Source organism: Mirounga angustirostris, unplaced genomic scaffold (genome assembly GCF_029215605.1).
Source record: "Mirounga angustirostris isolate CCGP_5_RB_7025 unplaced genomic scaffold, mMirAng1.0.hap1 SCAF_2, whole genome shotgun sequence".
NCBI lineage: Eukaryota > Metazoa > Chordata > Mammalia > Carnivora > Phocidae > Mirounga > Mirounga angustirostris.
Window position 1 is genome coordinate 202,331,816 of NW_026991710.1, and position 20,831 is coordinate 202,352,646.

At 53.5% G+C, this 20,831-nt stretch overlaps 1 protein-coding gene across 2 annotated transcripts in view; it reads left to right on the top strand.

Moving 5' to 3' along the window:
• ERICH1 (glutamate rich 1) overlaps positions 1-20,831 on the top strand; it is a 65,848-nt gene that overhangs the window by 12,025 nt on the left and 32,992 nt on the right. Inside the window, exons 1-3 of one of the 2 annotated variants that reach the window (XM_064585730.1) lie at positions 1,665-1,798; positions 17,273-17,526; positions 18,259-18,411. In XM_064585730.1, the coding sequence (XP_064441800.1) occupies positions 17,463-17,526; positions 18,259-18,411 (217 nt within the window). In that variant the 5' untranslated portion in view covers positions 1,665-1,798; positions 17,273-17,462. Of the gene's footprint in view, positions 1-1,664; positions 1,799-17,272; positions 17,527-18,258; positions 18,412-20,831 lie in introns of those variants that run through there. The other variant, XM_064585729.1, reaches the window with a different exon arrangement.

Consider the following 20,831-nt stretch of genomic DNA (forward strand, 5'->3'; position numbering starts at 1 on the left):
CTTTTATTGCTAGGACCTGTGGTCCTAAATGCTAACGTCGTTAGCACGGGCCGCCTTCCTTCAGGCAGAGGAGCCCCCTGCCGTGGAAGGGGGCCACCCTCCTCCCTGGGAGCCACCAGCTGCGTTCCAGTGGGTTCTCTGAGGAGTCATTACTGTGGCGGGAGCCCTGTGGAATTTTGAAACCCGAATTCCCAACTAGAACGGGGCCGTGGGAGCTATTCCTAGTGGGGATGCTGCCCGACAATGTGATGAAACCAGGAGGCCGAGGGTCCCCATGCCCCAGCTGTGGCAGGACGGCACCGCCCCCAAGAATCTGGGAGCCCCACGTGCTGGCTCCCAGCGGTCTGGTTTCTGCCGCTTGGCTGCCTGCCACCCCAGAGCAGCGCTCTCCCGTTCTGTTGAGTTCTTTCTAAATCTACAAATTCGTTTTATTAACCTTTCCCCTCACCTTTTCCAGGATGCTGTTTTGAGATTCTTGCCTGTTCCTTATCCACACTTCCATCAGGACAGAAATATTTACTCATTATGACAGCTTTCTTCCAGTTGAAGCAGAATGCCAGCTAACCCACACACGCGCGTGTTAGAGCGGGGTTCGGTCCCTAACTGCAGCGCTGAGCTCATACAGGTGTGCTGGAGGGAACGGCCCGTGCTGCCAGCCCCCGGGCCCTGCTCTGTGTGCCCCACTGCACACCGGCCCCGGGGTCGGCTGTGTGACCTGCACGTGGACCGGCCCTGTAGGGGGACACTTCGTACCCAGCGCCTGAACCCCAAATTCAGAAACTGGTTCATAGTCTGTACTTTACACAGAAACTCAGAGAGATAAGAACATTGGAGGGAAGGAAGACCATTTACAAACCCAAAAGTAAACACCTGAGTTCATACCACTACCCAGGCCTGCGGCCCTCTCTTCCCAGCCTGGCTCCTGTCCCCGGTGTCCACACCTACGGGCATCCCAGGCTGCCGGTCCTGTGGGGAGGGGGTCATCTGATGGACCAAGCTGGGGGTCCCCTGATGGAAAGTGCAGGGGCCCTTGAAGGATAGTCCTGGGGGTCCTTAGGGGTGAGTTTTGGGGGGTCCTCTGATGGATGGTCCTGGGGGGACTACTGGGGGGTCTTCTGATGGATGGTCCTGGGGGTCCTTTGGGGACAGTGCTCGGGGGATCCTCTGATAGATGGCCTGGGGGTCTTCTCATGGACAGTCCTGGGAGGGGTCCTCTGATGGACATTCCTGGGGTCCTCTAATGGACGGTCCTAGGGGTCCTCTGATGGATGGTCCTGGGGTACTTGGGGGACAGTGCTGGGGGTCCTCTGATGGATAATGCTGGGTGTCCTCTGGGGGACAGTCCTGAGGGTCTTCTTATAGACAGTGCTGGGGAGTCCTTGGGGGGATAGTGCTGGGGGGTGTCTGATGGACAGTGCTGGGGGGTCCTAGGGGATGGTGCTGGGGGTCCTTGGGGGGATAGTGCTAGGGGGTCTCTGACGGACAGTGCTGGGGGGTCCCAGGGGATGGTGCTGGGGAGTCCTCAGGACAGTGCTGGGGGTCCTCACACACATTTCCTTTTCTCTCAGGTGGTGGTGTCAGGCTGTGTATTTTACATAAAATCCGTTTGTGATTTAAACTGCTGTGAATAATTCCTCCTTCTTTTTTCTTTGTGAATTGGTTGTAGCGTTTGTGGAAAAAGTGCTGAGGAGGCTTTTCCCTAGTGTTCCCTGTGGCCAAGAAAAGAGCGCACCCGTGACACCGGCTTCCGACAGAGCAGCCGGAAGAGTGACCGCTGAGGAGGTCCCCACGCTGACAGGTGAGGGGCTTGGGGGGTCGCTGACGGTTTCCTGACGTCTGTCCTGTCTGCCTGGCTGCTGGGGGTGCTGAGCTCCGGGGTCCCTGGCCAGCGCGCTTGGGGAGAGAAGCTGCTGCTGGTGGCGCCTTCATCAGAGGCCAGCTCAGGACTTTGCTGGGTGCTTGAGTTCACGCGCAAGCCCTTCTCAGGTCCTGGAGATGACCGCTGACCCCGCCGGCCTTGTCCTCTGCCACTGCCACTCCGTCCCAGGCCCTGCTTCGCTTGTGTCCACGCGGCTCGGGCTCCTGACGGCTCCCCTGCTTTCCTCCCTCATCCACTGGTCCTTGGCAGAGGTCTGCGTGAGCTCCTCAAGCAGTGGGGTGGTCTGCAGCAGAGCATCATTAGCCCCCCAGCAGCAGGGGGTGTCCCACCAGTGCGGGGCCGCTGCACGGGAAACGCGGGGGGACGCCATGCCGGGCTGGACACGTGAGTTTGTGCTGTGAGCCCCCCTCCTTGGTTCTGTGTCCTCTGGCATGAGCCCGCACTGGCCTCTGTTCCCACGTGACTGTTCCTGGGTGCTGGCCCCGCAGAGTGACCGTGGCGGAGAGACAGGTTAGCTCCCTGGACGCGCTCATCCGATGACGTGCCCTGGCTTGATCTCAGCAGACAGGCCCAGGAGTCCCACCGCTCTGCTTGCTGCCCCGAGGCCAGGTCTGCGTGGGCAAGCCTGAGCATGGTGAGTCTCGGCCCTGTGAGTTGGGGCGGCTCGTGTCCGTGCGCAGCGGTGGCCCACGAGCAGCCGCACACACACGGGGGCGAGCGTTTGCCGTCAGCATGGGGCGGGCTTCAGCTTCAGGGGCTGAGTCCAGTCCGTTCCTACACATGACTCACGCCCTCTGAAGTGGCCCCTGATCCTCTAGGCCACGTCTTCGCACCAGAGTTTGTGCTCGGTCACTTCGTGTCAGCAGGCACCTGTAAATACCGTTGTCGGGCCTGGAGGTGTTAATTAAGCGTGAAAATACCATCGCTAAGTTCGGTTTGGAATGTGTTTATGATGCGGAAGCCACTGGTTCGCAAGGCCCTGGAGCTGTTCTGCTCTGCCAAGGGGGTGCATGGTACGCGTCCGAGGGAGGGTCTCAGTGGGCCTCCCCGCACGTTTCATCCTCAGCGCCAGGAGCGCTGTCTGCGGGCCTGGCTGTGGGAGGGCAGCAGAGGCACAGACCCCCCGCGAGTGCGGAGCCCGAGGCGGGCTCGAGCCCAGGACCCTGACATCAGACCTGAGCCGAAATCAAGAGTCAGATGCTTAACCAACTGAGCCCCCCAGGTGGCCCTGATTTTTTTTTTTAAGATAAAATTCACTTATGGATAAAGAAGATGTGGTATATATATACAATGGAATATTATGCAGCCATCAAAAGGAATGAGATCTTGCCATTTGCAACGATGTGGATGGAACTGGAGGGTGTTATGCTGAGCGAAATAAGTCACTCAGAGAAAGACATGTATCATATGACCTCACTGATATGAGGAATTCTTAATCTCAGGAAACAAAGTGAGGGTTGCTGGAGTGGGGGGTGGGGTGGGAGGGACGGGGTGACTGGGTGATAGACACTGGGGAGGGTATGTGCTCTGGTAAGCGCTGTGAATTGTGCAAGACTGTTGAATCTCAGTTCTGTACCTCTGAGACAAATAATGCAATATATCTTAAGAAAAAAAAAAGAAGCTAGCAGGAGGGGAAGAATGAAGGGGGGGAAATCGGAGGGGGAGACGAACCATGAGAGACGATGGACTCTGAAAAACAAACTGAGGGTTATAGAGGGGAGGGAGGTGGGAGGATGGGTTAGCCTGGTGATGGGTATTGAGGAGAGCACATTCTGTATGGAGCACTGGGTGTCATATGCAAACAATGAATCATGGAACACTACATCTAAAACTAATGATGTAATGTATGGGGATTAACATAACAATAAAAAAGAAAAAATAATTAAAAAATAAATCATTACCAACATAAAAAAAAAGATAAAATTCACTTAACCTCAAGTTTACTGTTTCAGCCATTTCAAAGCATCCAGTGATTTTTAGTATATTTACAAAAGCCATGCAAACACCACCACCAACTCCAGAACATGGTTATCACTCCAGAAACAAACCCCATGCCCATTAGCAGGCACTCCCATTCCCCATCCCTACCGTCTGTTCTGTGGGTTTTTCTCTTCTGCACATTCCATGTACGTGGACTCCTACGCCCCGTGGCCACGCGGCACCATGTGTTTGGGTCCGTCCACGTTGTAGCGTCTACACTCCATTCCTCTCGACCACTGAAGACCACTCTGTTGGATGCGTAGAGCATGCTGTGTCTATTCATTGCTCAATGGATGGCCATTTGGGTGGTTTCTGCTTCTGGGCTGTTATCAGTGATGCTGCCGTGAACATCCATGAGCAAGTGTGTGTGTGGACATGTGTTTTCACTTGTCCTGGATGTGCACCTGGGTGTGTGCTTGCTGGTCCCATGGTAGTTCTGAGGGACGGCCACAGTGTTGTCCCTGGCGGCCACCCCATGTGACACCCCCAGCAGGGGCGCAAGGGCTCCAATCTCCCCCACCCTTCCCACATCTGCTATTTTCTGTTTTCTTGATGGCGGCTGTCCTAGTGGGTGTGAGGCTGTATCTCACTGTAGTTCTAATTTTCATTTTCTTGATGACCGTGCACGGGGAGCATCTTCTCATGCATTTGTTGGCCGTCTGTGCATCCAGAAAAATGTCTGTATGAGTCCTTGTAAGTTGGACTGTTTGTCTTTTGTTGTTGAGTTGTGAGAATTATGGTTATGCTCTGGATACTAGACCCTTACCAGATGTGTGACCTGCAGATGCTTTCTTCTGTACCGTGGGTTGTCTTTCCACTTCCTTGATGTGTCCTTGGAAGCACAAAAGATTTCAGGTTTGATTGGGTCTCACATCTATTTTTTTCTTCTGTCACCTGTGGTTTCGGTGTTACATCTAAGAAACCATCGTCAAATCTGAGGTCCCAAATTTTACATCTAGGTTTTGTGGGAGTTTTAGTTTTACCTCTGATGTTGAAGTCATCGATGCCTTCCGGGTTAGTGATTGTATATGGTGTGAGGCAGGGGTCCAGATCCAGTCCTTCTCCTGGGTGTCCTTGTCCCCACACCATCCATGGAGCAGATTGCTTTTCCCACTGAACGGCCTTAGCACCCTTGTCAGAAATCAATGGGCTCTAGATGTTTGGATTTATTTCCAGGCTTTCAGTTTAGTCCATTTTTCTGTATGTCTGTCCTGTGCCAGGACCACACTGTTTTAATTATAGCTTGATAGTAAGTTTGGAAATCAGGAAGTAAGAGTCTTCCAAGTTTGTTATTTTTCAAGCCTGTTTTAGCTATCAGGGTCCCTTGCAATTCCACATGAATCTTAGGATCAGCTTATCCACTTCCGGGGGAAAAAAAAGACAATTGGATTTTTTTTTTAAGATTTTATTTATTTATTTGACAGAGAGAGAGAGAGAGCACGAGCAGGGGGAGCAGCAGAGGGAGAGGGAGAAGCAGGCTTCCCGCTGAGCAGGGAGCCGGATGTGAGGCTCGATTCCAGGACCCTGGGATCATGACCTGAGCCGAAGGCAGATGCTTAACCATCTGAGCCACCCAGGCGCCCCAAGGCAATTGGATTTTGATACAAATTGCACTGAATGTACAGAACACTGTGGGGGTGGTTGCCCTCGTAACAATATTCACTTGTCCAGTTCATGAATTTAGAACAACTTTCTGTTTAAGTCATCTTTGATTTCTTTCAACAATATTTTGTAGCTTTTACTGTTAATTTTACACTTAAAAAAAGGTTTATTTCAAAGTATTGTATTCATTTTCATACTGTTACAAGTGGAATTACTTTCTTCTTTTGGTTTCTTTTTGGAATGCTCATTGCTGGTGTGTGGAAATAATGTGAATCCTCTGACCTCAGAACAGGCAAATGTTTCCTAAATATGGAAATTCAGGTTTTTGTGTCTTGATCTCATATCCTACAACTTTACCAAATATATCACCTCTAACAGTTTTGTGTGCATGTGTGCACGTGTGTGTCTTCAGCACTTTCTGCATACAAGATCATGTCATCTGTGGGGAGAGATGTTTTACCTCTTCCCGTTCAGTCTGGATGTCTTTTCTTTCTTTTTTTCCTTATTTACTTGCTGGAACATCAGTGTACCCTTGAGGGAAAGTGGCAGGGGTGGGAATGCTGGTCTCTTTGCTGGTCTTGGGGAGAGGATCCAGGCTCTCCCTCTGCACAGGATGTTTGTAGTGGGCTTTGCGCACATACCCTTTGTCAGGTTGAAGTTTCCTCCCATTCCTAGTTTGTTGAATGCTTTTTTTAAAAAAACATGAAAGAGCAACATACTTTTATGAAGCAATATGCCTTGGAAATTTTAAAGGAAAAACAAAATTTACAGCTGGAAAAAGAAATCTTGGCTAGAGCAAAACAATGAAATCACGATCATATAGATAAAACTTGCGTGAAGCTTCTGTAAACGTTATTTTGAGAATTCCCTTGGAGGCATGGTGCTCTTGGAGGAGACAGCTTGGTGATCATCAGAGCTGTAGGGGCACCCATATCTTTGTAGGGTTGGAAGAAGGCAGCCCAGATAAAGAAAGGTGCCTTTATCAGTGAGTCCTTGGATGTGAGATTGGGAGAATGCTCTTTGTGGTTAGGACACAGCATGGTAATTATGGTAATTATTTAGCCAATTTACTGATGTTTGTTCAAAACTTCACAGAAACCCATTTCCTCTTTCTGGTTTTAAAAGAGTGCTGATAATTCCACTTGTTAAAGACAAGGGTATAATCTGCAGATAGACAAAACAACCAATCTGTATGCATTTGGTAAATTTCTTTCACTCAGAGGCCCATATCAGACCTTTACTTTTCATTATTGCTCTTATTATTACTTTTAATTGATTCATGGTCTCTCACATACCCTGAAGTTCTACAAGTAGTCCTGCAGAAATTACCACGACAAGCAGCAGCATGCACCACACAGGTCCCCCGGTCTGCACCTGCTGTCTGGGTGATGGAAGCCTCTCCTGGGCCCGCGAGCTTCTCTGCTGGCTCCCCCTCACAGACATGTCTTCCAGTGTCATTCAGCCACAGTGTTGTGGGCTTGGGACCCACTGTTTGCACTGCAATGAATGTGTGGAGAGTATTTGCCACTGAGTCACATAATATGTGATGATTCTGTTTCGTACAACTTCTGGTGGAGTGGAGTTAGTGATGCTTCATGGAGTTAATGATTTTCTAAATACTCCCCATCTTCCCCTAACCGCCCCTCGGGGCCATGGTCCGAAGCACCTTTGACGCGGTCCGACCCTGGGAACTGTGTGGGTTTCATGGTTTTGTAGCGATCTCCTGCACCACGCGGACCCCCTCCTCTGCAAGCCCAGACCCATCTCTTCCCTTCAAGAGGGTTTGTCTCCTTTGTCGGAGTAGTTTCTTGACAAACGGTTTTGGGGAAATAAATATTTTGGGGACTTTGGATTGTAAAATATCACGATTCTTGTACTTAAATGCCACGGGATGTAGAACTCTTAGAAACTGCCTTCTCTCGGGAGCCTGAGTGGCTCAGTTGGTTAGGCGTCTGCCTTCGGCTCAGGTCATGATCCCGGGGTCCTGGGATCGAGCACCGCATCGGGCTCCTTGCTCAGTAGGGAGCCTGCTTCTCCCTCTGCCCCTCCCCCTTGCTCGTGATCTCTCTCTCAAATAAATAAATAAAATCTTTAAAAAAAAAAAAAGAAACCGCCTTCTCTCAGAGGCTTGAAGACTCCACCTGCAGCACCCACTGTCAACGTTGCGAAGTCAGCCGCTCAGCGTCCTGAACATCCTCGGGTCTGCTCCCACCCACCCGGAGGCCCTTCCATCCACCGTCTGCCTCTGGGTGGGGTCTGGGGAGGGAGTAGCTGTGGATGCCTCTGTTCGTCCCTGCGTCTCTGTCCTTGGGATGCCTGATTGTGTATGACTGGAAGCTGCCCCTGCGCTGGGGGCCTGAGGCCACGTGGTCGCTGCTCCAAGGGACCGCCCAGCTGCCCTGTGGGGCTTCCTTCCTCGGCTGCTCTTCTCCCATTTGAAAAGGAGGGCCTAGCGGGTGAGGACACCACTTCAGTGTACCCACCAAGGGATGACTGGGAATACTGGTGTCCTGGAAAGAAAATGAACTAGTCTAAGGATGGGTAACACATCTCTCTGCAAGTCAGACATTCAGCATTCCTTTGCTTTCAGCAAAACTGAAGGAAATAATTGAGTTATCAGCCAATAGATCATGAAAAGTAATTTTGTTTGATGATGGATTTCACTGTGATTTCTGGCATATGATTTAGATAGAATTCAGTGAATCAAGTAATATTGCTATTTTTAAAAAGCCACACACTGTCATCTACCTGTTTTTGTGTTCAAAGTTTCTGAGCAGTTACCTCTGTAAAAATGCAAAATAGTAATTACATTCCAGCAAAACCCTGTCTCCTTGTAGCAGGGACAGACGTCCTGTCCTTCGCTCTCAGCAAGAGAGTTGTTGCCAAAAGGACTTGCCTCTGTATCGGGTGATCACGAAAAGCAACAACTGTTACTTTGGTCAGTTGCCTTCTACTAGTTGTAATAATTTAGAAGAAGTTACATGTAGCATCGTGGAAATTTTTGAAAGCATACAGCTTGTTCAAGAAGTATGATATGACAGAATTACTCTATGAGGGCAAAGTTGTGGGGGTGTTGGAGTTCCAGAGGAGAAAAGGGTGGAGTAGGGTTTCTGACTGAGCCGAGAGCTCATTCATGTATGTTGTTTCAGTGGATGCAGCTGGCCACCAGCTTGTGTGGGGTGTGGATACCTTTAGGTACAAATACTTACCCTTTAACACAAGTAGGTGTTCGATGTGGCAGCTGCGTGTGCATGGACGGGCCTTGCAGTTTAAAGCCACGGCTCCGGGGACTGCGTGTGTGGGAGCAAGAGTGCCCCTCTGAGCCGCCGGGCTGCGGTCGGGTGGGTTTGTGCTGTATTGCGCTCCTTAGGGGCCTGTGGGAATCAGTATGTGGAGAAACGTCTCTGAGTGCCTGCAGTTGCCCATGAAAACGTGGCAAAGCTCTTTTCGGTAAAAACTGCAGTTTTCCATTAAGATGTGAATATTTTCTAATAAAGTCTTGATAGTACAGCAGAAGTCTTGGAACCCGCTCCACTCAGGTCTTTCAAATCTTCACCTTTTGCCACTTCCTCGAAAGCCTCCTGCTGTCTAAGAAATACAGCTTACGGACCTCAAGGGCATTATGCCAAGTGGGGTAAGTCAGGCAGAGGAAGACAAACACGGCATGATCTCACTTCAGTGTGGACTCTGAAACAGGGAACTCACAGGGGACAGGGTGGGGGGACGCTGGTCACAGGTGACGGACCTCCAGTTGCAGGGGAGTGAGCTCTGGGGTCTAACATAGGGCATGATGACTGTAGTTAACTGTTCTGTATCGTACACCCGACAGCTCCCGGGAATAGACCAGAAATGTTCTCAGCACACAGAGAGGTGGTCATTACGGGAGGGCATGGAGCCGCCAGTAGGCTGGCCGTGACCTTGCCGTGTTTCAGTGTGTCCAGTCCGTACACTGTGTACCTAGTCTCAGCGTAGCTCAGGAAGGACGGAAACGTGGGTGACACCAGTGTAAGCGGCGGCCCCAAGCCCCCCCAGGCCCGGTTCCCTCCTGCCCTCCTAGGATTCGGAAGCCCCACTTCCATGCACTTTCCTGCTGGGTCCCACAGTATGTACCCTTTACCGTACGTATATCATCCTGGAAGGTGTGCAAGGCTCTGTTGCGGGTGGTAAGTGCTGTCGAGTTCAGCCGCTGTCGTCTGCGGCGGGGCGGCGGCGCGGGAGCGGACCCCGCTCTGGTCTCCAGCCTCCGGGTTCTGCTGTGCCCCTCTGTGGTGCCCCCACGGTCATGTGTGTCCAGTGTGTGGAGCTCCTGGGGTCCCTGCGGTTGTGATCCTCATCATGTGGGGAAGGTTCAGTAAGTATTTCTCAGAGGGCTTCAGGTTCACGCACGAGGCCACCTGATGTTGCCGCACGGCCCACAGAGGCCCTGTTGGTCCCACGCCTTCTCCGTTTTTGTGGGTTTTGTTTGACCTCCAGGGGGCTCCTTGCGTGCTCTTCCATCTCAGCCAGCGGGGTGCAAGGGGCCAGGCAGCAGGGTGGAAGTCCGCCTGGCCCCAGAAGCTGCTGTCCATCACCCCGCAGTGCTCACGTCGAGGACAGGACGGGCCCATGCTCCTGCCCCCCCTCCCAGCTGTCTGGATGCAGGGACACTGCTGGGCAGTGGCCGGGCCCTTTTCCGAGGTTGCCGACTGCCAAGTGTCAAGGTGCCTGGCGCCAAGATGTGAAGCCCCCCCTGCCTGGCAGCTCCTCTCCGAGGTGCCCACACCCTGCTCAGCAGAACACTCAGGGGTCCCCCGCAGAACCCTGGGCTTACTCTATGCAGCCTGCTTCTCTCAGGGACACTGCCCGTGGCCTGCAGGCACCTGGGCCTCCCTGGACCTCTGTCCCCACCTCACCTTGGGAGAACACCACCTGGCAGGTCCCATCCCATGCTGCTCGTGCTCACTCTGCCCCGGGCCACGGTGGCCACAGTGGCCACGGGCTCATGGCCGGTCTGTTCCTCAGTGATCAGCGTTTAAAACCTGCTTTATCAGGTCGTCCCATCCCTGTGGTTGTTCCAGGCGGAATGGTGCATGCAGCCTGTGGCTCCGTCTTGGCTGGAAGCTCACGTTGCATGTTCTTCTGGCTTTGCAGCATGGTTCTCTCTGTGAGTGAAGGTGCTAGGTCGTCATGGACCTCTCCATACACAGGGGAGTTTCCTGGGGCCTGTCGCCAGAGAACCTGTCGCCCTCCAGGGACCCGCCCACCTTCTTGTTCTCCAGGTCCTACCGAGTAGGTAAGACAGCTGACCCTTGAATGAGCCAGGGGTTGGGGCGCTGACCTCCCGGCAGTCGGAAATCCGCCTCTAACTGTTGGCTCCCCGAAACTTACCCACTAATAGCCTACTGCTGGCCGGAAGCCTCACTACTCACATAAATAGTCGATGCACATGTTCTGTATGTTACATGTATAATATACTGTATTCTTACTACACATCTATCAAAAAGAAAATGTCATGAAGGAAATTATAAGGAAGGGGCACCTGGGTGGCTCAGTTGGTAAAGCGGCTGCCTTCGGCTCAGGTCGTGATCCCGGGGTCCTGGGATGGAGAAGCCTGCTTCTCCCTCTGCCCCTCCCCTGCTCATGCTCTCTCTCTCTCTCAAATAAATAAAATCTTTTTTAAAAAAAGAAAATTGTGAGGAAGAGAAAATACATTTCAGTATCAGTGGACCCCAGCAGTTCAAACCCCCATTGTTCCAGGGCCAGCTAATCAAGTGCAAGGAAACTACATGTCATTTTAATATGCGCTACTGATTATTCCTGAAGCTACACAGCAGAAGCATGTTTGTAGACCAGATTTAGGGGCTGTTTTTCTCTTGGGTTGTTTTTGGTTATTTATCTTACAGATTTCACAAGTTCTTTTTGTATTCCAAATCTCAACTTTTGGCCAACTATATATGTTGCAAGTACCTTCTCTCCATGGACTGTCTCCATTTTTAAAAACAACAATGTGTTCTCTTGTTTAGAAGTCTGTCTTTAAGTTTGTGGCTAGTGCTGTTTGTTTCTGGCTGAAGAAGTTTTTTGCGACTGTAATAGTAGGTATTTTCTGTCTCCTAAAAGATGGGCCTCTCCTGCGTAGGTGCCCCTTTCAGACCATGACCCGTGTGGAGGACACGGTCTCCCCTTACTTCGTGCAGGTTCCTCGGCCAGGTTTGCAGAAGACAGTGTCCCCTCCGGGTTTGTGAGCTCCGCGATGCTGCTGGCCACACCAGCTTAATTTCTCTGGTTTATAATGTACCTTCATATCCAGTCGGGAAAATCCATTCCGCTTATTCTTCTTCAAAGTTTTCTCTGCTCAACTGCGCCCTTTGCTCGTCCTCGTGTACTTTAATCAGATTCTCAAGGTGTGCACAGAAAAATTCTTGAAAACGTATTGCTTGCTCCCAGGATGGCCCGGTTGCCTCGGCGCACAGCTATGCCGGGAGAGAATGTTTGCTGCGGGTTACCTGGCATTTCTCAGAGTTTTCGGGACAAGTGTTCAGGTTCTCTCCCTTGCCCGGTCACCAGAAGCAGAAGCCTCTGACACAGGACTGTGTTACTAGGCCTGTGATAGTGTGAACACGCCCACGGGTGGAAAGCACGTGTACCTAATGCTCAGGGGAGTGGCAAGAATTTATTGTGATTGTCTTTAAAAACCGACATGTTCAGTGGTCAAATATTTGTGCTTTTTAGCTAACATTGTCGTAAAAAAGGAAGTGCCTTTGAAAGCTAACTGTTCTGCAGATGTGTCCAATGCGATGTGGCTAAGCTGGTAGAGTTGGAAACACAAGGGGGGGCAGCTTTTGGGAGACGATGTGGCAACAGGTTAACTGTTCACCATGTGAACAAGAGGAGCTCACAGACCCATCCTATTTGGCAGATGTTATTCCAAAGCTAAGCAGGATCACTTAAGCACAAGGCGGTGAAACTTTTTCATTGCACAGAAAATAGCTGCAGTGAAGTGGCAGTTTGGAAGCTGGATAACCACCTGATGGTGGGGGTCGTAGGGATGTGGTCTGTGCACACTCAGCGTGGGTGCGCGGTGTGCGTGGGTGCGCTCGCAGCGTGGGTGTGGGGTGGGTGTGGGGTGTGCGTGGGTGTGCTCGCAGTGGGGGCTCGATGTTCACGGGTGCGCTCGCAGCGTGGGTGCTCGGTGTGCGTGGGTGCGCTCGCAGCGTGGGTGCTCGGTGTGCGTGGGTGCGCTCGCAGCGTGGGTGCTCGGTGTGCGTGGGTGCGCTCGCAGCGTGGGTGCTCGGTGTGCGTGGGTGCGCTCGTAGCGTCGGTGCGGGGTGTGCGTGGGTGCGCTCGCAGCGTGGGCGCGGGGTGTGCGTGGTGCGCTCGTAGCGTGGGTGCTCGGTGTGCGTGGGTGCGCTCGCAGCGTGGGTGCGGGGTGTGCGTGGGTGCGCTCGTAGCGCGGGTGCTCGGTGTGCGAGGGTGCGCTCGCAGCGCGGGTGCTCCGTGTGCGTGGGTGTGCTTGCAGTGGGTGCTCGATGTTCATGGGTGCGCTCGCAGCGTGGGTGCGGGGTGTGCGTGGGTGCGCTCGCAGCATGGATGTGGAGTGTGCGTGGGTGCGCTCGCAGCGCGGGTGCTCGGTGTGCGTGGGTGTGCTCGCAGTGGGTGCTCGATGTTCATGGGTGCGCTCGCAGCATGGATGCGGGGTGTGCGTGGGTGCGCTCGCAGCATGGGTGTGGAGTGTGCGTGGGTGCGCTCGTAGCGTGGGTGCTCGGTGTGCGTGGGCGCGCTCGCAGCGCGGGTGCTCGGTGTGCGTGGGTGTGCTCGCGGTGGGTGCTCGATGTTCATGGGTGCGCTCGCAGCGTGGGTGCGGGGTGTGCGTGGGTGCGCTTGCAGCATGGGTGTGGAGTGTGCGTGGGTGCGCTCGTAGTGTGGGTGCTCGGTGTGCGTGGGTGCGCTCGCAGCGTGGGTGCGGGGTGTGCGTGGGTGCGCTCGCAGCGCGGGTGCTCGGTGTGCGTGGGTGCGCTCGTAGCGTGGGTGCGCTCGCAGCATGGGTGCGGCGTGTGCGTGGGTGCGCTCGCAGCGCGGGTCCTCGGTGTGCGTGGGTGCGCTCGTAGCGTGGGTGCGCTCGCAGCATGGGTGCGGGGTGTGCGTGGGTGCGCTCGCAGCGCGGGTGCTCGGTGTGCGTGGGTGTGCTCGCAGTGGGTGCTCGATGTTCGTGGGTGCGCTCGCAGCGTGGATGCGGGGTGTGCGTGGGTGCGCTTGCAGCATGGGTGTGGAGTGTGCGTGGGTGCGCTCGTAGCGTGGGTGCTCGGTGTGCGTGGGTGCGCTCGCAGCGTGGGTGCGGGGTGTGCGTGGGTGCGCTCGCAGCGCGGGTCCTCGGTGTGCGTGGGTGCGCTCGCAGTGGGTGCTCGATGTTCATGGGTGCGCTCGCAGCGTGGGTGCGGGGTGTGCGTGGGTGCGCTCGCAGCGTGGATGTGGAGTGTGCGTGGGTGCGCTCGTAGCGTGGGTGCGCTCGTAGCGTGGGTGCGCTCGCAGCGTGGGTGCGGGGTGTGCGTGGGTGCGCTCGCAGCGCGGGTGCTCAGTGTGCGTGGGTGCGCTCGTAGCGTGGGTGCTCGGTGTGCGTGGGTGCGCTCGCAGCGTGGGTGCGGGGTGTGCGTGGTGCGCTCGCAGCATGGGTGTGGAGTGTGCTTGGGTGCGCTCGCAGCGTGGGTGCGGGGTGTGCGTGGGTGTGCTCGCAGTGGGTGCTCGATGTTCATGGGTGCGCTCGCAGCGTGGGTGCGGGGTGTGCGTGGGTGCACTCGCAGCGTGGGTGCGGGGTGTGCGTGGGTGCGCTCGCAGCGTGGGTGCGGGGTGTGCGTGGGTGCGCTCGTAGCGTGGGGTGTTGGTGGCCCGGAGACTTCCATCAGGGATAAAAGAACTCTGTTTGAGGTACAGGAGGAGGGGCCCAGGGAGGCCAAGATGGCAAAGACTGTGCAGAGAATGATCTGATCCCTCATCCCCCCTGAAAGCCCCACGGAATGACCTAGCTGTTGTGCACATGAAAGCTGAAACAGGTGTTTACAGCAGCTGTATTTGTAACTGCCAAAACCCGGAGGCCACCAAGTTGTCCTGCAGTAGGTGATGGACACATAGACTGGTCCCTCCAGACAGTGGGGTAATATTCAGTATAGAAAGGGAATGAGCCGTGAAGCCGTGAGAAGACATGGAGGAGTCATAAGTGCAGATCACTAAGTGAGAGAAGCTACTCTGCAGAGTCTACACACTGCATCATCCCAACTCTGTGACCTTTTGGAAAAGGCAAAACTAAAGAGAGGAGTGGCTGCCAGGGGAAGGGGGAGGGAGGGTGAGCAGGCGGGGCACAGAGGGTTTCGGGCAGTGAGACCACTCCGTGTGACCCTGTCACGGTGGGTACGTGTCCTCACACATTCGTGCAAACCCACAGAGCGTGCACCACCAGCAGCGACCCTGATGTAGACTGTGGACTCTGGGAGATGACAGTTGTCCACGCAGGCTCATCAGTGGTGACAAATGCACCGTCCAGAGGGGATGCTGTAGTGGGGGTGCTGTTGGGGAGGCTGTGCATGTGGAGGGGGGCATATGAGAAATCTCTGTAGCTCTCTCTCCATTTTACTCTGAACCTAAAACTGCTCTAAAAATGTAAAGTCCTTTAAAAAAAAAAAAAGGTGTTTTGTTTTTTTTTAATTAGCTCTTGAGGTGCTTGGGGTGAGCGGACAATTTGTAGAACAAGGTGCTGAATTTCGCGTCTGGAATGACAAAGGGCAAAGGAGAAGAGCCCAGATCCAGTGCTGGGCTTCCCCAGAGTGGGGCGGACCAGGTGTTACCTCCCGGATTTGCAGGTGGTAGGAGGGCTCTGGGCCGGCCGGGCCTTGTGGTCCAGAGTCTGCGCCAAATTTCGTGCATTGTCCAAGAGGCAGGAAGGGAGAGCTGCCTCCAGTTACTTCTATGGGAGCTGAAAGTCCAAAACCGGAATAGCTAGCCGTGGCAGGGGGTTCGGTGAGCACACCGCATTCCTAACAGGGGGACACATTAACCCAGTTTTGGGGGGGGCGGTGAGTGATGGTGCCACGAGAAACTTCTCTCTTCCTCAACAACAGCATTTCCTTGAATGTTTTAAAGGCTTCTGGTGGTTGTGATTCTTTTTAAGAGGCTGAGTTGGAAACCAGAATCGATTTTGTTAAAACTGGCTTGCTCAACTGCTGGGGCATCATGAGGAAGCAGAGAGATCAAGTGGGGCAGGCCCCTTGAGGCGCATCCCCGTTCCGGACAGGCCGAGGGGACAGGACGCCCGAGCATCGGCGCTCCCGCCCCGGCCACGTTCTCCTTCTGTCACCGCGCACATCTGTGGAGGTCCTCGGGCGCGGGACGCAGCCACGGCTCATGTGGGCTCTGAGCCGTTCGCACCCGGGCCTCTCCTCCAGCCAGCCACTCCTGCGTCCTGTGCTCACTCCCTTCCCGGCTCTGTGCCCCGGGCATGGCGTGACCCCCGGGTGGAAGAGGCGCTGTGGTCTGTCCGTGTCCCGTGCCCTGCACGGCGGCTGCTCGGAGGCGGCACCCAGTGAGCTCAGGGACCTGCATGGGAGCCGCTCCAGGTCGGAGGGAGCTAAACGAAGTGGACAACCAAGCTCATAGTGGTGACTTCCACTGGCTTCACCTGAGCCGGGCGGGTCCCCCAGAGTTCTCTCCAGCTGGGACGCTGTCCCCACGCTGTCCCTGCACACACACCCGGTGAGTGCGGGGTGGAGGGCAGGGGGCACGGAGTCCCGTGGGGCGCTGGGCCCCGTGCCGGGTGAAGGATGGGGGCGCGGAGGCCTGTGTGTGTGGCTGCTCAGCAAAGCCTAGTTAACTTTCACCTTGATCGTCCCTGAGCCGTGAACATCTGACCGGGGAAGTGTAGATAGATGTCATCACAACAAGCCATTTTTCCGCAGAAGAAATTGGGGAGAACTGGAGCTGGAAGCTGTCAGGTCATTTACGGTTCAAAGGCTCAGCCTTAGGAGCCGCGGGTGTGCTGTCCGGATGGATGAGAGCGGTTTCCTGGGAGCGTTGCACTGGATGGAGATGCGTCTCAGCTGCCTCTGGTGACTCAAGTTGTGTTTCACTTCCCGATCTGTGCACCCGAATAATCAAGTGAACAGTGACATTCCAAGTTCTCTTTAACTTTCTCATCACTGACACTTTAGCCGACTAAAAGCTTCCAGAAATCCTCTGCAGAAGGGATAAACGTTGATGTCTGTCTGGGGTGGTCTCCTTGGAAGCCACGTCCCACTCTGCCCCCAATTCCAGTGGAATGACATAGTAATTCATCGACTATGAAGTAAATTAATCTAAGAACTGAATTCTTGCATCTTAGCTCCAAGAAAGTGAAATACATTGATGGTGGAAGAATTGGAGAGTGTTTCAAGGTTTTTACAGTATATGTCATATGTATTAGTGATTTCTTTCAAACCTTTTATTTTTTTAAATAAAATGTCAGTTTTTCTGTGAAAGATTAATGGGGATATCCGCTTGTGTTTGTCACATACAAGATTGCTTTACCGTATTTTCAATGGAAATATGACAATTAAAAAGATGAAGAGGTCGTTTATGAACATCTCCCCTTCCCTAGGCTGCCTCATCATTGTCTGGCCAGTTCCTTTGCCCACTAGTTTATTTTTGCTTCTGTTTTCCTTGTCTGAGAAGAAAGTTCCAGAAAGATATTGCTGAGGCTGGAATCAAAAAGATCACAGCCTGTGCTCTCTTCTAGGAGTTCTGTGGTCTCAGGTCTCACATCTAGGTCTTTGATCCATTTAGAGTTTATTTCTGTGTGTGGTCCCGTCTCAGGTTTGGAAGTGCAGCCTGGGGAGCAGAGTCCAGAACGTTGTCATCCTGTGTGTGGGGCCAGATGTTGACTGCACTGCTTACGGGAACACTGCAGGGCACGTCCAGTCAGTATGTGGCGTGAAACTAACGCACCTCTGTGTGTCAGCTGTGCGTGAGTTAAAGGTTTCTGCCACCCAGTGTTGGCAAGAGCATGGGAGAAACCAGCGATCCTGTAGCTGCCTTTCTGGACCGTGCGTCTCAGAAGCCAGCGGAAGGTACTTACCCTTCGGACAGTCCCGTTTGCAGGGATTTCTCTGAAGGAACTCAGTGGTCAGGTGTTCAAAGTTATGTATGACAAGGACAGTCAGCAGCTGTTTGTGATAGTGGAAATTTAGAATCAACCTCCATGTGTGGAATTTAGGACAATGGTTAAATTATAATTAAATTATAATTTGTTAGAGACATGGAATATTATGTAACCATTAAAAGACCACGTAGATGTAAATGTATCTTAATATATTATTCTGTCATGTATTAACTTTTGAATATTATATATATGATATACAAATGTATAATAACAAAAGTGGGTAGCATGATCCCATTAAGATGTGTGTGTATACACAATATATGCGGGTTGTTAGCACACGTGAGAAAAAGTTCCAGACCGGGCACCAAAACGTTAAGAGATTTGCATGGTAATGATGAGAGGTATGCTATGTGGAACAGTCTTTTTTCTGCTTCCTTTTCATGAGTTATATTTTTCTCTCATTTTATAAAAATCCAGAGGTTAAATAATCACAGGTCGTTCCTTTCTCCTGGCTGGGTATAGGGCTGGTGCCCTCTGACAAGGCGCTTGGCTTCCTGAGCTCAGTGCCGACGGCAGAGGCTGGGTTTCACGAGCTGTTGGGTGTCTCACGTCTTCGGGGCATTAGGTTGGGGAGGGGTGCCAGGGCCGGCAAATGTCTGGTCACGTGATGCCGTGTTGACCGTCCCCTTGTCTCCTGCAGATGAGGACGCCAAGGCCCCCCCGCGAAGGCGGTTCTACACGGCGAGTTTGCCTCCTGAGGGGTACGTCCCCGCTCCGCCAGAGCCGCAGGGCAGCCCGGCCTCGGAGGACACCGCGGGCAGCGATGATGCGGGAGGAGGGCGCCCGCTCGCAGGTGAGGCGTGATTCCACGGTGTCCCACTTTTATAGACTCACAGTGAGAGGGCCAGCTGAGCATGTCCGCAGACGGCCACACGATGGGCTGGACGTGTCTTGCCGCCATTAAAAATGCCAGGGAGACAGGCTCAGGTGGGAGGAGCCTGAGCCGGAACGGGGCCGGGGCGTAATTGTCGGTAGGTTAGGAGAAGTTTACTATTAAATACAGCATGATGTCAGTGGTACTTGTTCTGACTTAAGTAGAACTTTTTTCTTGATTTTCCAATTTTTTTATAATTTCTGAGATTGTATATCCATTTTATGATTATGGGAATCACTTCTTTGGCGTCTGTTTCGTGGACGGACTGAATGACTGTTCTGCTGTTGTGCTGGAACGTCCTGGGAACGTCCTGGGACGAAGGAAGGTGAGGCGCCTGCTTTGGGGGGTGTGCTGGCTGCACGGTCGTCAAGGAAAGAGGATTCTGGAGTCGGCCAGTAAAAATTTTACCCAGATGATTTTCTAACGAGTATAAAGAACTCTGTACTCTAAAGCTTACTTAATTTGAACATCAAGAAAATGTGGTTTCCTTGTACATCGATCTTCCTGAGTCCCTAATTAAAGGATCAGAAACCATAAAACCAAAAATGGGGTAGCTAAGGAAAAATGTACTCATCTTTTCAAGCCCTGTTGAAAATCTTTGGAATGTAATTATTGGGTGAATAGATTATTTAATTAGAAAACTACGTTCTTATGAAGATCGGTGACTTGGGTGAGCATACTTCACATGTACCTCGCATACTCGGTACAAAACGTGCAGGACTCCTCCCCGTGCCCCTGGACACGAGTCCGCTCACCCGCAGCTGTGCATGGTTAGCTCTGCTGGCGAGGCCAGCGAGGGCCCGGCTGCATCCTGGACCCCCGCATCGACAGCGTGAGTGTGTCCTGAGACTGCAGGTTCTGAGCTGGGGTGATGTCCGCACAGGACGTGGAGGGGGGTTGGCACAACTGGGCAAGTGCATCCCGGCCGAAAGGTGCCCCCACGCGGGCAGCCAGCAGCTGACCTGACGGTGGCCCACGGCTGAGAGCAAAACTGGGAAGACCGGGGGCTGCCGACTAGAATTCCATGGTAACCTGGCAAATTCACTAGTAAGTTGGACAGCATTGACTGCAACATTATTACAGGACCCATGTCTGCAACTTGTGAGGCAGAATCTTTCTGTGAATTGTCTCTTCCTCTGTTACTTGTTGTGGGCGGGGGTCTTCCTTTTCCCAGAGGCCGTGATCGGGGAGGGGCGTGGTGGAGATGGGGGCTGATGGGACTTGCATCCCCACCCCCTCACCCTCTGAGGAGAGCGTGGGCAGGCCCCTCCCTGAGCTGTCTTGCGCACCTCGCTCCGTCCGTTCTGCCTCGGGACCCTGAGCGGCCGTCTGCCACTGGGGTCTCTCCACAGCAGGCGGGGTCGGGGGCTCCTCACGGCCGGGGACCGTGTCTGGGCTTGAGGAGGCGATTCTTTCTGAAGGCGCTGTGAGCTCGGTTTCCCAAGTCAGGGCTGCTGAAAATGCTACCCACTTTTCCAGAAGAGCTTTGAATAACTTACTCATCAGAGTGAGGCTGGGAAGTCCGTATCTTTCCCTTTTCAACACTTGGAACCCATCTCTGTTTCCATCTGCTTTGTTTACTGTTTATCATGTTTTCTTCCCGTTGTCGGCCCAGGAAGTGGGCCGCTGCAGGGTGCTGGAGTGGATAAAGTTGGAGGTGTTCACCCAAGCCTCCTACCAGTGGTCTCCAGAATGAACGAGCGTTCAGAGGCCGTAGCGCCCAGCCCCGCGCAGTGGGTGTGTAGCCTGAGCAGGCTCCAGGTGGGAGGTGTGCAGACCGGGAAGCTGGGAGGAGGAGTCCTGAATCTTTCCGTTTGCAGTTTTAAGCAAAGAGAACATGAGCACTGATGTTGGAAAAGAAGGAAAAGTCAAATTGTTTCTGTTTTTCCAAGAATCACTTCTGGCCATTGACTTCCACTGTGAATACGCAGGACCAGTAAGTCAATGACATAGTAGCTTGGAGAAAACTTTAGGAGAAAAGGGGTGACTCCATCCTGCTTTTGTGTCCACGTGTGTCCAGCAGGCCGGCTGCTTGCGGCCTGCAGGTTCTGTGCACCCTCACCAGGCACTCCTGTAGGGCACGGCCGCGGCCCAGAGCACCTGAGCCCCCAGGCCGCCCGGGGAGCCCCCGTCCATTGGTCATCCTGCACCAACCCCCTCCCCGGGAAGCCCCCATCCCCGTCACCCCTCACTGGCCCCACTGCCTGTGTCCTTGGGCCCTGATGTGAATGCACCTGGGGCTTGTGAACTGTCCTCACTAGGTTTGTTCCAGGCCCACGTGTGTTTGCTGTGGACACAAGCATGTACTCTCGGAGACCCGGTATCGCTGGTGCGCTGCT